General features: G+C 54.0%; 2 protein-coding genes across 27 annotated transcripts in view; one reads left to right on the plus strand and one right to left on the minus strand.

Annotated features, from left to right (window-relative positions):
* The window catches only part of TRMT44 (tRNA methyltransferase 44 homolog), a 29,589-nt gene extending 28,279 nt beyond the window's left edge, over positions 1-1,310 (minus strand). For both annotated transcript variants that reach the window (XR_014812060.1, XM_021100950.2), the window contains exon 1: positions 655-1,310. Coding sequence is in view for 1 of the 2 variants with exons in the window: in XM_021100950.2 (XP_020956609.2) it covers positions 655-1,291 (637 nt within the window). In the remaining variant the exon portion in view is untranslated. The remainder of the gene's footprint in view (positions 1-654) is intronic.
* Positions 1,311-9,892: 8,582 nt separating this feature from the next.
* The window catches only part of ACOX3 (acyl-CoA oxidase 3, pristanoyl), a 39,876-nt gene continuing 35,074 nt past the window's right edge, over positions 9,893-14,694 (plus strand). For 19 of the 25 annotated variants that reach the window (XR_014812069.1, XR_014812065.1, XR_014812066.1 and 16 more), the window contains exons 1-4: positions 9,893-10,107; positions 12,236-12,407; positions 12,641-12,874; positions 14,452-14,526. Coding sequence is in view for 6 of the 25 variants with exons in the window: in XM_021100951.2 (XP_020956610.2) it covers positions 12,249-12,407; positions 12,641-12,874; positions 14,452-14,526 (468 nt within the window). In the remaining 19 variants the exon portion in view is untranslated. Of the gene's footprint in view, positions 10,864-12,235; positions 12,408-12,640; positions 12,875-14,451; positions 14,527-14,694 lie in introns of all 25 variants that reach the window. The other 6 variants (XR_014812063.1, XR_014812072.1, XM_021100952.2 and 3 more) reach the window with 1 other exon arrangement.

A 14,694-nucleotide genomic window follows, 5' to 3' on the forward strand; every position in this document is an offset into this window, starting at 1 on the left:
CCTTCACTTTCCAGGCACCGCCCAGGCAATGACCCCACCCTCTGTACGCAGGACACGCATTTCTACGAGCCCCTAGCGCCTTGTCACCGACTGACCGCTTTTTATTCTGCTTCCTCTGCGGATGACTCTCCTCTTGGCCAAACCAGCCAGGTGCTCAGCCTGGCTCAGCGAGGCTTCAGCCGTGGCCTATGAAGCCTTGAACAAACACTATTCAAGTTCCCCAAAGTTCAAGACCTCACCCCTAGCATGACCCCAGCCCCGTTGAAGTGCCTGAGAAAACTCAAGACGACAGGAGAACTATGCGTCCCAGCCCACATCTGAATGGGAGCCCCTGGGGGCCCACCCCGCGGGAGGGGAGGCCCTGACTTCCCTAAGCAGCGTTACCAAACCCGGATCACCGTTCCTACACCTGTCCCCCACCTTTCTGCTGATGTGTCGCCTCCCCAACTCTACCAGCCCCCACCCCTCCCTATTTCCTTACCCTCCCTCTAAAACGGCCGGTCACCTCTGCACAAATGGGAGCGGCTGCTCAGTTCACGCTGGACTCCTCTTCCTACTGTGACAGAGTACCACCAATTAAAATCTTTCCCTGTCACCTTAGCGCGCGTGGCTCTGTTTATCTCTGACACCTGCCACTCTCAGAAATACTCTTACCTTGCACGACCATTTCTCTCCTCGCAGCACCGAGCGGGCAACGCGGGCTCGCCTTCGGGATGATGGTTCTGAGAATCAGGACCAGCTCACGCTGAGCCTCTTGCTGCGAGGCCGCCTCCGAGCCAGTGAGGAAGTTTAGCATCTCTCGATCGTCGCCGGCGAGGCTTTGTGAGAAATCGTTCCAGATAGAATCCAGATCTGGGGCGGGGAAGTGACCCTCCTCGGCTCCAGCCTGGCCGCGCTGGCCGGGGGCCCCTGCGAGCAGAGGCGCAGCGGCTGCTTCCCTCGGGTCGTCCCCACGCCGGCGCCCGACCTGGGGCTGGTGGGGGTCCTGCTCCGGGGCTGGGCTGGGCCGGGGTTCCGAGCCCTCCTGGGGGAAACGCCGGCTGGGTCCCAGGCCCCCCTCGGGCGCGCACCCCGCCGCGGCCCTCTCCTCCGGCTCGGGGCCCGAGCTGGGCCGAGGGCCGCGGGCCTCAGCCCGGGGCAGGGAGGCGCTGCGCCGGGCCTCCAGGCGGGCGCCACACAGCCGCTTGTTGGCCACCTGCGGCTTCTCCACCCACACAGCCACCGCCGCCCAGAAGCCCTCCGGGAGCAGCGAACCCGGATCGCTCACGGCAGCCCGGCCCACCTCCGCCATAGTCAGCTTGCTGAGCGCCCGGCGGCGCGCCGCGATGACGCAGAGCGCGGCGCGCCGTGCTTGCGTCACAGGGGCGGTGCGCTAGGGCCGGAAATGATGGGGAATGAGCTGGGCCTCTTTGGTTTTCCGCTTTGGTTTTCTTGGCAGCCTTACCCTGGCGTTTTTGGCAGAGGAATTTAACCTGTGTTTTATCCTGGGCTCCGTCCAAGGGTGTTGGCGCGGCATGGTAACATGACCTGAGCTGAGTGTGGGAGAATTTGGAGGTGGTGTGTTTGCGGAATCTTAAATGTAATCCCAGCATCTGACATCTGATTGTGTCCAGCGTTGATTACTGATCAAGATTCAAGGAGCCCACGTTCGTGGGTGTCCAGGATTAGTCCTCTTGTGAAAACTCGCGCTTCTCCATTTTCGCCCTGGCAGCTTTCTTGAGTTGCAGCTGGTGCATGTCGACCTAAAAAAAATGCACGACCTGAAAGTTTAGAATTAAGTTTTATTTGGGGCAAAATTAGGACTTAAGCCCAGAAGACAGCATCTCAGGTAGCCCTGAGAAACCTCTCCAAGGAGGCGAGGGGGGAGCTAGGATATATGGGAGTCTTGGCCGCAAAGGGCAGGTAGCAGAAACTAAAGAGGCCTGGGCTCACTGAAATCATTCCTTTGATATGCACCTCCGCTATCAGGGCCAGGATCCTGAGTTTTCACAAACTGCAGGGCTCACTGGCTCTGAGGTGGCTGCATTTGAAGATGACCGCGACATTCTTTGTTTTGTCCTTAGCTACAGCCCGGGCTGTAGCTCTGAAATACTACCCAAAGCAAAAAGGAGGAATATCAGGATATGATAAAGGTGTGGGGGGGCATACAGTACACACACGTTTTACAAAAGTTTGTTGCTGACATCCTGAAGGTCACTACCAGTCACAAGGAGCAGACATCACCATGAAGGAGTTTAGTGTTTGTTTTTCTAGATAGAAGGAGATGAAAGAATTGAGTACATAAAATCTTCTAAAAATATCTGATTCTAAAGACCTGTTCTTCCAATGTCCCCAGAGCACTGAGTGCCTAAGTCCTGATTTCTACCCTGAGTTCGGTTCAGGGGGCGCTGCAGGTCAGCAGCTGCAGTGGCTCATGGTTTAATCCATGTAGAGGCTGATGGCAAGTACCAAGCTTCAGTTCACATGTGTTTCTGCCTCTGAGCACCACCCTGGGGTGCTTCTTAGGACAGGCAGACTCAACTGTCACCTGCCTATCCCCGGGAGGGGCGGAGAAAGGCAGCTACTGCCAGTTTAGACCAACATCACCAGCACAGGCTGCAGAATCTAGTGATTTACAAAATCCTCAGTCTTGGAGTTCCCGTCATGGCGCAGTGGTTCACGAATCCGACTAGGAACCATGAGGTTGAGGGTTCGATCCCTGGCCTTGCTCAGGGGGTTAAGGATCAGGCATTGCCGTGAGCTGTGGTGTAGGTTGCAGAAGCGGCTCGGATCCCGCGTTGCTGTGGCTCTGGCGGAGGCCGGTGGCTACAGCTCTGATTAGACCCCTAGCCTGAGAACCTCCATATGCCACAGGAGCAGCCCTAGAAAAGACAAAAAAAAAAAAAAATCCTCCATCTTCATTTTTCTTGCACATCAGTTCCTCAGTTGGGTTTTTGCCATTCCCTCAAAGGTCTCGGTCAGAATCACGGATTGAAAACTAACTCAAATTACATGATCAGAAAGAAGAGCAAAGTCTGTGGAATTAAGTGAAAGATAAATTAATCTTTGATCATGTGGTTGATTTTCATGCTGTCTGTATGAGTTTCCTGGGGCCACAGTAACAAATTTTCACAAACTGGGTGGCTTAGAACAACAGAAACTTAGTCTCATGGATCTGAAGTCTCGGAGGGAGGATCTGTTTCTTGCCTCTCTCTCAGCTTCTGGTGGTTGCCAGCAAATATTTGTATTCCTAGGCTTGTGGCCACATAGCTGTAATCTCTGCCTCTGTGATCTTGTGGCCTTCTTGTGATTCTCAGTGTCTCTTTTCCTGCAAAGATCCTATTTCCAAGTAAGGTCACAGGTATAGTGTGTTAGGATTTTGGCATGTCTTTTGGGGGAGACATAATTCAACCCCTGACACTATCCACAGATGTTTAGCCTGGTCAGGGCAGCCAAAAGATTAATCTTGTTGGTTGCTAAGGTGTGAAGGGACCTGGGCTAAACACCAAGGTGGCAAAATTAAATGAGATTCTGCTGTTGAGAAACCTTGAGGCTGACAGAGGAGACAGAAAGTGAGACAATGGTCATGAAATAGTAAAAGTGCAACAGTGGGCATTCTGCCGTGGTCCAGTGGGGTAATGCTCCAGCTTGTCTTTGTGGCATTGCCCGTTCGATCCCCAGCCTGGCCCGGTGGGTTGGGTTAAGGATCCAGCATTGCCATTGTTGTTGAATTCCCAGAAATCGCCTCGGAAGACACTCGAGGAAGATGGAGAGAGCAGCTTTGTTGCACCGGCGGGTCCCTGGGGAATCGCTTCCCAATCATGGACCCCAAAGAGAAAGAGGGAGATACATTCACAGTGCTTGCTTACGGGTCTAACAAGCTACATGAACCTTCAGTTACAGGCAGGGTAGCAGCAAGATGTATAGCTGTACAGAGTGCCTTATAGTGTTACTTTAAGGATTAAGCTCAAGTACAATCTAGCTATTTTTGAATATCTATAGAAGAATGGGGGAGGGAGCTTCTCAGGTCCTAATGACTTTGTTTTGCTCAGAGCCCTCCTATGGGTCACCTTAAGTTCGCCAAGATGGACGGTGGCAGCAAGATGGCTTCGCTCTCGTCAAGCTTCCTAGTCCCTTTTTCCACACCCCCACGCCAGAGCTGTGGTGTAGGTTACGGCTGAGACTCAGATTCCATCCCTGGCCTGGGAACGCCCATATGCTGGGGGTATGGCCGAAAAAGGAAAAATAAATAAAACCATTTTTAAGAGTGCAACAGTCAAGGCGTATGGGGTGCAGAGGTTGCAGAAGGGAAGTTTTTTACATTATAAGGCTCCTCCTATCTTGAAAGAAAGGACTTGTGAAAGGAGGACTCAGTGGCAAACTGAGTTAAATAGAACCAACGTGGTAAAAAAAATCCGCAAGGGAGTCCTGACTTCAAAGACCTGGCTATTCGCGGAGTTCCCGTCGTGGCGCAGTGGTTAACGAATCCGACTAGGAACCATGAGGTTGCGGGTTCTGTCCCTGCCCTTGCTCAGTGGGTTAAGGATCCAGGGTTGCCGTGAGCTGTGGTGTAGGTCGCAGATGCGGCTCGGATCCCGCGTTGCTGTGGCTCTGGCGTAGGCCAGTGGCTACAGCTCCGATTCGACCCCTAGCCTGGGAACCTCCATATACCCTGGGAGCGGCCCAAGAAAAGGCAAAAATACAAGACAAAAAAAAAAAAAAAAAAAAAAAAGGACCTGGCTATTCAAAGAGCATGGTATAGTTCAAAGGGTATAACTTTTTCCCTAAAAGAAAAAAAAACCTTCTCCCAGCTGTCTTATCTCTGCCATGATCATCACATATCTGCAATCATCTGTGTTACCAAAGCCGATTCCTGAGCCAGGGATTGAATCCAAGGCACAGCTATGAGCTACACCACACCTGTGCCAATGCTGGATACTTTAACTCACTGCCCTGGGCTGGGGAATCAATCCGCTCCCTGCAGCCACATCCTTAATCCACTGTATCACAGCCAGAACTCTTGCTTGACATTCTTGCTTGTTTTAGTTGTCCTCAGGCTGCAAAGTGCTTTTGTTTTTTCATTTAGCCAGTTACATAATGGCCATAACCAAAAGAGCAACAAGGTGGCAGGATATCCACTGGGTTTCTCGTGTACAGCAAGAGAGCTGTTTCACTCAAAGGCAGGACACACAATGCCCCAACCCCTGCTTCTCAGGCTCTGTGCTGTTAAGCTCCTGGGCCCCTTTGTTTCTGGGCCTTGAGGTCACGGGCTTCGGAGGTCATAAACCCAGAGGCCAACGTCTGGGGGGAGGTGGAAAATTCCAGTTCCGTATGGCGTGGTATCCTTGCATAAGATCATGCCGGTTCTTCGCCAGAACCCCCGGCACTGAATGAGGAATACAGATCATCCGCCTCTTGCCTCCTGCCTCCAACATCCGACAACAACCCTCCCGACCCTATTTCCCTTCTGCTCACCTGCTGAGCTGCATGGCAGGGGGCGGCGGGGCAGGATTGTACATGGAACTCAGAAGCTCATTCCCACCTCTGCCTGTGTGCTCATTGCCTATCTTCTCCCAATTAGGAAACCACATTAGGAGTTCCCATCGTGGCACAGCGAAAATGAATCCGACTAGGAACCATGAGGTTGCGAGTTCGATCCCTGGCCTCCCTCAGTGGGTTAAGGATCTGGTGTTACTGTGAGCTGTGGTGTAAGTCACAGATGCAGCTCGGATCTGACATGGTTGTGGCTGTGGTGTAGGCCAGCAGCGACAGCTCTGATTCGACCCCTAGCCTGGGAACTGCCACATGCTGAGGGTGCCGCCCTAAAAAGACAAAAAAGAGAAAGAAAGAGAGAGAGAGAGAGAGAGAGAGAGAGAGGGAGGAAGGAAGGAAGGGAAGACAGAAACCACATGAGGAGTTTCTGCTGTGGCACAATGGGATTGGGGCGTCTCTGTAGCGCCAGGAAGCAGGTTCGATTCCTGGCTGGAGCAGAGTCAGATAAAGGATCCAGTGTTGCTGAAACTGCAGCATAGGTCACAACTGTGGCTTGGAGCTGATCCATGGCCCTGGAACACCATATCCCAGGGGCCAGCCAAAAAAGGAAAAAAAAAAACAGGAATTCCTGTGGTGGTACAATGGAAATGAATCCAACTAGGAACCAGAGGTTGTGGGTTCGGTCCCTGGCCTCGCTCAGCGGGTTAAGGCGTTGCCATGAGCTGTGGTGTAGGTCACAGATGAGACTCGGATCCTGCATTGCTGTGGCTGTCGTGTAGGCCGGCGGCTACAGCTCCGATGAGACCCCTAGCCTAGGAACCTCCATATGACTCGGGTGTGGTTATAAAAAAAAAAAAAAAAAAAAAAAAAAGAAATTTAAAAAAAACCTCCCAAAACAGAAAGAGAAATCACATTAAATGTCCTCTCCTCAAATAGGGCTTCCAGGTCTCCCAAATGAAGACCGCCCCCCCCCCGCCCCCCGGTCACTTCCTGACTCAGTGAACTAGAGACTCCTTTCCCGCCACTCTTCTGCGGATCCGGAACCAGTGAGGGAGGGGTGGTGGTGGTCGGGGAGACAGGAGGAGGGGGCTAGGTGAGACGTGACCAGAGTTTGGGAGAAGACTTTGGTGTTAACAGTGTGTTCAGGAGCTCCTACTGTGGCTCAGCGGTAACAACCTGACTAGTATCTATGAAGATGTGGGTTCGAGCCCTGGCCTCGTTCAGTGGGTTAAGGATCCAGCATTGCTGTGAGCCGTGGTGTAGTTTGCAGATGCAGCTCGGATCCCACGTGGCTGTGGCTGTGGTGCAGGCTGGCAGCTGCAGCTCTGCTTCAACCCCTCACCTGGGAAGCTCCACATTTCCCGGGTGCGGCCTTAACAAGACAAAAACGCATAAATAAATAAAACCCAAACAAAACAATGTGTTCAAATATTTGCAGTTCCCAACTGTGGCCAACAGAGCAAATGACCCAAAAAAACCAGGGAATGGGTGTGCCAGAAGGGGTGGGGTGAGACTGATATCAAAGCCAGCAAGAGTGGCGGGGCGGGGACTGACACACATCGAGGATGCCAGGGCCAGGTCAGCTGAGTTACCGAAAGAGCTTGCATCCTCCCCTGCTGCTCAGGCAGCTTTACCGGGAAGTAACCAACCAAACTTGAGCAAAACTGAACTCCCTTTCTCTTCCCCCAAGTGGCTCCCTTCTGCAGCCTCTCTACCCACCCAGGTCCTAGCCGAAGAACCCTGGGGGGGGTGCGTGAGCCCTTCCTCTCCCCCACCCATGAGCTGGAAAGTCCCGTCCCCCCCCCCCCCTCACCTGGAGCTGCCCAATGCATGTGCCCTGCAAACACAGGCCAAGCAGTGTCCTTAAGCCAGGGAGGGGCAGAGGGTGGGGGTTCTGCCGGAGGGACAGGCGGAGACCAGAGGTGGGTCCTGAAGTGAGAGCAGAGTCGGAGTTAGAACAAGCATCTTAAACCCTGTCACTGGCTGAGGAGATGAAATGAGGAGAGTGAGTTAATGAGGCCAATGCTTGCAGCCCCCCTAAGCCAGGAGGGGGAGGGTAGACAGATGGGAGAAGAGGAGGAGGAAAAAGGCCGTGAAGGCAGGGGAGCCTGGCACGGCCTGCCAGGCTGGCAACCTCTGCTTTGTCTGTGGTCCCCATGGGCATTTTGTGATGACACTGTACTGACACCAGCAGGGCTGTCACCATCTTGGAAACAGGCTAGGGAACAACTTTGAGCAATAGGGGCCTTGCAGGCTAAAGAAGAAAGATCCCAGGGGTCCTGAGTCCCTGAGGGGGGAAAACTGGATTCACAGAAAGGAAAGTTTAAAACTTTCAGTTACACTAATGACCATACCTCATTGCCACAAGGAAAGAAGCTCAACTATAAATTTTTTTTTTTTAAATCTTTACTCTTTTAGGGCTGCATTTGTGGCATATGTAAGTTCCTAGGCTAGGGGTCGAATGGGAGCTGTAGCCACTGGCCTACAATCACAGCCACAGCAACGCCAGATCCTTAACCCATTGAGCAAGGCCAGGGATCGAACCTGTGTCCTCATGGATACCAGTCAGATTCGTTTCCTCTGAGCCGTGACAGGAACTCCTCAACTATAAATTTTAACGTTGTTCTTGTGCTTTCTTGCAAAAAAGATTCTCATGCATTTCATCCCCTTATAGTAGCATTCCCCATTCCCAAGAGCCAACACGGAGCCACCCGCTGCTGATCAAAGAAGTTCAATGATTTCTGAAAGCGATCCATGATCATAAGACAAACCCTCCCTTTTATTAAGAATGCAACTTGCTCCTTCTAATCAGGGAGCTGGCCTCTTTTTTTCCCACCTTCTCCTTTCTCTTTCAATAAAGAAACTTGCCTAAGAGTCCTGTGGAAGTGACGTTTATTTCAATGGTATCGCTGTCCAAGTGATAAGGATGGAGTAGGAGAGTTACACAGGCAGTTGTGAAGTCCCAGGAGGGGACGAGGGAGAGACAGGGAAAGCTAGGGGACTTTGGGAGACCGCTGTCAGAAGAGCCCAAGAAAGCCATCGGCACATCTTGGAACAAAGGACTTGCTTAACTCTAAAGCCTAAACAAAAGCACGAGATACGCCTCGGGTCACTGAGTGAAAGAGGAAAGAAGGCCTGTGTTCAGATTTAGCAAGATGATGACCCTGAGGGCCAAAGGCAGGTGTTCAAGGGAAAGGTGACATTCCTCAGTAGGACGCCCTCATTCTACGGAAACCTGAGATGCTTCCACATAGTGTAGCCCAGGTTTCCACCCTTCCGTTGATCTGAGTAAGCGCCAGGACAGTCCTAGTTTGACCTCATAGGGTCAAGTATTCTTTTATTGGATACCGAGGAGGAGCTAGTGATGTAAGCCTGATGTCTCCTTGAAGAAAGAGGAAGAAGCGGTCTTTCCCCCTTCCCCACCTTCCCTGGATTATAAAAATGTAGCCCACCTATTCCTCGGGGCAGTGCTTTTTCGCCTGCCCGCTTGTATCTCTCACAAGCATCCTATTTTTTCTCATCTTTTTTCTTTTTTTTTAAATGCCACAGGTGTGGCATAAGGAAATTCCCAGGCTAGGGGTTGAATCGGAGCTGGAGCTGCGGGTCTACCCCACAGCCACAGCAGTGCCGGATCCGAGCCGTGTTTGTGACCCACACCACAGCCTGTGGCAATCCTTAATGCGCTGAGGGAGGCCGGGATGGAACTTTCCTCCTCATGGATACTAGTCAGATTCATTTCTGCTGAGCCACGACGGGAACTCCTTTCGGGTGCCTTTAAAGGGAAACATTTCGACTTCTCTTTCTTCCTTGTTCTGTATGTGGTACATTGCTAAGTTCAGTTGATCCTGTCTCTGTAATTTCATTTGATGTGTGTGTCTTGGTTTGGACCCGCCAAAACAGAGCCTGAGTCTCAGATTTAATTTAAATGTGGAGCTGACCTCGAGATGCAGGAGTGAAGACGTTGGAAGTATGAGACAGAAAGAAAGAAACGCTAGTAAAAGGTGGATTCTCGAGTTGGTTAGTGCGGTGGACAACGAGGCTCACCCACTGGGGACCCCCGGAAGAACTGGGTAGAACCACGGCTCCCTAGCTTTACTGAGCTAACTTGAAAACGCCGAGGTCCCAGCCTAGGGGCTCTGGCTCCAGAGCTTCGGAGTGGGCCCAGGAGCCTGCATATGAAACACAAATTCCAGGGATTCAAACGCAGGAAGGTCCACTGGGCAGAACGCCGGGGAGAGTGCTGGGACGGTTCCCCGCTTGCGCAAAGCCTCTGCGGCCTTGGACCCAGGACGCGTCGGGCGTTTCCCTGGCGACGGGGCGGGCGGCGCGGCATGATGACGTCGAGGGCGGGCCGGGCGCGAGAGGCGGGGCTGCGCTGAAGACCCGGGGCCTGTCCGCGGCTGCGCCTGCCGGGCCCCCTGTCCTGGGCTCTCCGCTACGCAGCGCTCGTTGGGACCGCTCGTGAGCACCTGCAGTGAGCGCTGGGCGGTGCGGGGACCCGCGAGCCCGACGGCCCCGAGAGATTCGGAGGGCCAGCCCGCCTTTGCCCCGGGCGTGCGGGCGGCACGTGCAAAGGTCCGGGGGCATACGCGGGACTGCTGGGTGCAGAGGCTGCGAGGGCCGCTAGCCGGGCAGGTAAATGCGGGAGACGTGTTGAAGAGTTCAGATATTGTCCTCTGAGGTCACCAGCCAGCTCCCACCTAAAAGGAGAATGACCGGATCTGCATAGTCGGGCCGCGTCTAAATCGTCTGAAAGCGGCGGAAGCCTCGCTAACGGAGTGGGGGTTCTCTGTTAGGCGCTGTGCCAGGCGCCGCTGTGAATGGGAACAGTTTACCAACTAGATACTGGAGTAGATTACCGTGTTTTCACCACCGCGAGAGGTCAAGTGACTGCTAAATTCGCCCAGAGAGTAAGCTCCAGAGTTGGAATCTGACACCAGGCGTCTGGCTTCAGACCCTTGCTTGTAACAGCTGTACCATCCTGCAGTGGGGTGTTTTGCTGCTTAGGATCCTGGGATTTGGGGTGGGATGTGCTTGATGGCAGTATATACCTCACTGTCACAAGTTCTTTCCCTCACCTGGAAAATGAGAGTGCTGATAATACTTGGTGTTGTCAGCACCATGGAGTTGAGCTGCCCAGTCTTGACACATTCCCCCCCACACACAGTGTTTGTGCCATAATTGGAGCTTTTGAAGAAAGATTTAATAGGAATAAAGAAGAGGGATGCAATCCGCATTAAAGAGGTGCAGCGTGGGGGTTGTTGACTAACTGGGGTGCAGGGTAGGTGGCAGAAGGTCATTTCAGGAGGACCCTGCAGTCATGGAATCACCCTTGGGCCGCCACCCCCTCAGAACAAGCCCTGCAGGAGGACAGACTCTGCTGGGCTGAGGGTGAGTTCAGCGCTGAACATTCAGAGTTTGAGAAGGGGTGTTGAGGAAACTGCCAAGGAGCACATGGGGCTGGGGGGCTGGACATGGGGGCCCGCCATGCATCATGACAGTTTAAATGGATGAGGCGATACAGGGTGAGAGTGGCTGAGGCTGAGTCTGCAAGGAGACGGAAGGGAGCCGCAGAGGGAGGAGTGTGATATTCTGGCCCAAAGGGAGGGAGCGCAAGCACTGACAGGGACGGGGCCGCATGCAGGGAGGTCCAGAAAGGTGCTTTCCCTTGACCTTGTCGCTTGTGTTTGGGGCACTCGGTCTCTGCCGAGAGTCCTCAATCAGACCTGCAGCTGCCGGACGACATCACAGCCACAGCAGCACCAGATCTGAACTGGGTCTGTGACTTACACCACAGCTCATGGCAACACTGGATCCCCAACCCACTGAGCCAGGCTGGGGATGGAACCCACATCCTCATGGGTACTAGTTGAATTCATTTCCGCTGTACCGTAAAGGGAACTCTTAAGATCTGTGCCTTACTTAAAACAAAAACAGAAACAAAACAAAAACTTACTTATTGAGCTAGGAGTCATGGTACCGTTCACCCATCTAAAGTGTCCGTGGGCTGCTTCAAAGTGGTTTTGTCTATTCAGAGGTCCGTAAATTTCCTTATGAATTGTAGGGTCAGCTTTTTAATTCCTGCCAAAAAAAAAGAGAAGCTGGCTGGATTTTGACTGGGACAGCACTGAATTGGTAGATGCGTTGGGGAATATTGGTTAATATTAATATCTTCACAGTGTAAAGGCTTCTGATCCGTGAACAAGGATGTCTTTCCACTTATTTAGGTCTCAGGTTTCTTTCCAAAACATTTTATAGTTCTCAGACTATAGGTTTTACACTTCTTTGGTTGAATTTATTTCTAAGTATTTTATTATTGTGGATGTGGTTGTAGACGGAATTGTTTTGTTTTGTTTTGTTTGTCTTTTTAGGGCCACACCTGCAATATATGGAAATTCCCAGGCTAGGGGTGGAATCGGAGCCACAGCAATGTGGGATCCAAGCCTCATCTGCAACCAACACCACAGCTCACAACAATGCCGGATCCTCAGGCCAGGCTTTAGCACCCAGAGCCCTGGGCTCTTCCTCTTGGCACGTCCCAGTGCCAGCCACAGGCTACCCTTTGCTCTTGTCTGGCCTCTCGTCACTTCCATTCCGACTGGAAACGAGGCGGGCCTCCCGGGCTGCCGTCTTGGGAAGGTGGCCGTGAGCTCGGTGCGGTGGTGGCCTCCGGCCGTCCCTTTGCGGTCGGGCCCGCCACACGTCTGGGGTGGTGGCGGTGTGTGCGGTCGGACGGGCTCTGATTCAGGTCGTGTGTCCGCAGGCGGCCGTGAGGGATGGCATCCGCCAGGGAAGGGAGCGACGAGGAGGTCAGGGATGTCGCCCTGCTGCCAGAGCCGCCCCGGGGGCCCCTGCAGGCGGCCCGTGCCCGGGCCTCCTTCCCCTGGAGGGAGCTGGCGCTGTTCTGGGAGGGCGAGGACACCCTGCGTTTCAAGGTGAGGCCCGGGCACCGCCGTGGGGGAGGCTGCGGGCGGCCCCTGCCTCAGCTCCGAATGGGTGAACACAGCTGGGTCACACTGGCGAGGCCTCAGGCCCGCCTCTGTCCCCCGGGCCGGACGCGCATCCCTGTCCTGCGGTTCTGGGTGAGGCCCGGTCCCGGTGGCCCGTGTGTAGGCAGCCTCCATCCTTTGCCTCCACACGAGCCCCTCCTTGCCCCCTGCCTTTCCAGAACACCGTCTTCTCGGCTCTAGAGAACGACCCCCTCTTCTCCCCTCCCCGGGGCGGCGGGCTCCCGGTGGAGAAGTACCAGGAGGTGAACTTCCTGCGCTGCAAGCGGGTCTTGGAGTACAGCTTCCTCCGCGGGGAGGACCTGCTGTGGAGCCCGCAGAGGATCACGTCGCTGCTGCACTGCCTGGGCGCCTACGACTGGTCCTTGGCCAACATGCTCATCCTGCACCTGCTGGTGAGCAGGCCTGGGAGGGAGCCGCCGAGGCGGTGCCACCCCGCCCCGCTGGGGGCCAGAGGCGCCCTGTGGGCCTGAAACACACGCGGCCTGGGGGGTCGACGGTTGCCTCTGAGGCCGCCTGCTCCGAAAAGGTTTGGGAGGTGGATGCCTTTGGGAAATGCTCATTGAAAGAGATTTTTTTTTTTTTTTTTTTTTGTCTTTTTGTCTGTTTTTGTTGTTGTTGCTGTTGTTGCTATTTCTTGGGCCGCTCCCGCGGCATATGGAGGTTCCCAGGCTAGGGGTTGAATCGGAGCTGTAGCCACCGGCCTACGCCAGGGCCACAGCAACGCGGGATCCGAGCCGCGTCTGCAACCTACACCACAGCTCACGGCAATGCCAGATCCTTAACCCACTGAGCAAGGCCAGGGACCGAACCTGCAACCTCATCGTTCCTAGTCGGATTCATTAACCACTGCGCCACGACGGGAACTCCGAAAGAAATTTTTTAAAAACTAATTTAGGAGATAAAAGCGGAGATTAGAATGTGTGGGCACATCTTGTTTTCTTAGAGACAAGTTCAGGGTTTTCCAGCTCTGTGTGCAAGTTGGCACGTGTACGTCCTCAGATAAATTGCAGTGATCTCCTGCACGAGAGGAGGAGCGTTGGGACGCGTGCTTTATGCCCAAACAGATGTGGAGCTCCCGTGGTGGCTCAGCGGAAGCGAATCTGACTCGCATCCATGAGGACGCAGGTTCCATCCCTGGCCTTGCTCAGTGGGTTAAGGATCCGGTGTTGCCGTGAGCTGTGGTGTCGGTCGCAGACGTGGCTTGCATCCTGTGTTGCTGTGGCTGTGGTGCAGGCCAGCCGCTGTAGCTCCGATTCGACCCCTAGCCTGGGAATTTCCACATGCCACCGGTGTGGCCCTAAAAAAGACAAAAACGAAAAAGAAGAGAGAGAGATGGAGTTCCTGCTGGGATCCAACCGGATCGGCAGTATCTCTGGAGCACTAGGAGGCAGGTTTGATCCCTGGCCCAGCACAGTGGGTTAAGGATCCGACCTTGTCACAGCTGCAGTGTAGGTCACAACGACAGCTTGGCTCTGATCCCTGGCCCGGGAACTCCGCATGCTGCAGGTCAGCCAAAAAAGAAAAAAAAAAGAGAGAGAGAGAGAGAGAGAGAGAGAGAGGGAGTGGAGGTCAGAGGTGAGGGGCTCTTTCCTCACCTCTTCAATCCGTGGGTGGCCATGAACTCGAGAAGGCAGCCCCAGCCACATGCCATCCCCGGAAAGGTGGGCTCACCTCGCCCTTCCCGCACCCTCCTCCCTCCCACCCCCATCTCCTCGCCGGTCACCAACCTTGTGGTTCTGTTAAACTCCTGTTACCTGCTTCGAACCAGCACGCAGTTCTCTCCGGGAGCTCAAGGCCGGGCAGCCGTGTCTCGGGGGCCCTGGGCCCTGGACAGTAGGCCGTTAGCCTCTCGGAACCTGGGTTCCTCGCGACCCCCATGGGGAGGGTGTGACGTGTCCCCGTTAGGAAGTCCCGGGACAGCCACCCCCCTTAGCTTCCGCCTGGTCACACGGTAATGTTACATTTTCAGAGTTTTGGATCACTGATTTACACCTCTGGTTCTGAAAGGCATCTCAAATACATCCCAAAGATCGTGAGCACAGAGGTACGTCGGGGTTCCCGGGGAGCTGTGAGCTCTTGCCCGTTCTCCGTAGACACTTGTGGAAAGGGGGCCCCAGGGGAGGGGATGTGCTTCTGATTTCATGGGGCTCCTTTTTTTTTTTTTTTTTTTTTTTTTGTCTTTTTACCTTTTCTAGGGCTGTTCCCGTGGCAT

Source organism: Sus scrofa, chromosome 8, assembly GCF_054392235.1.
Source record: "Sus scrofa isolate SSC_HxYL_T2T_F1_AM1 chromosome 8, Sscrofa_HxYL_maternal_Yorkshire_Landrace_v2.0, whole genome shotgun sequence".
NCBI classification, from domain to species: Eukaryota; Metazoa; Chordata; class Mammalia; order Artiodactyla; family Suidae; genus Sus; species Sus scrofa.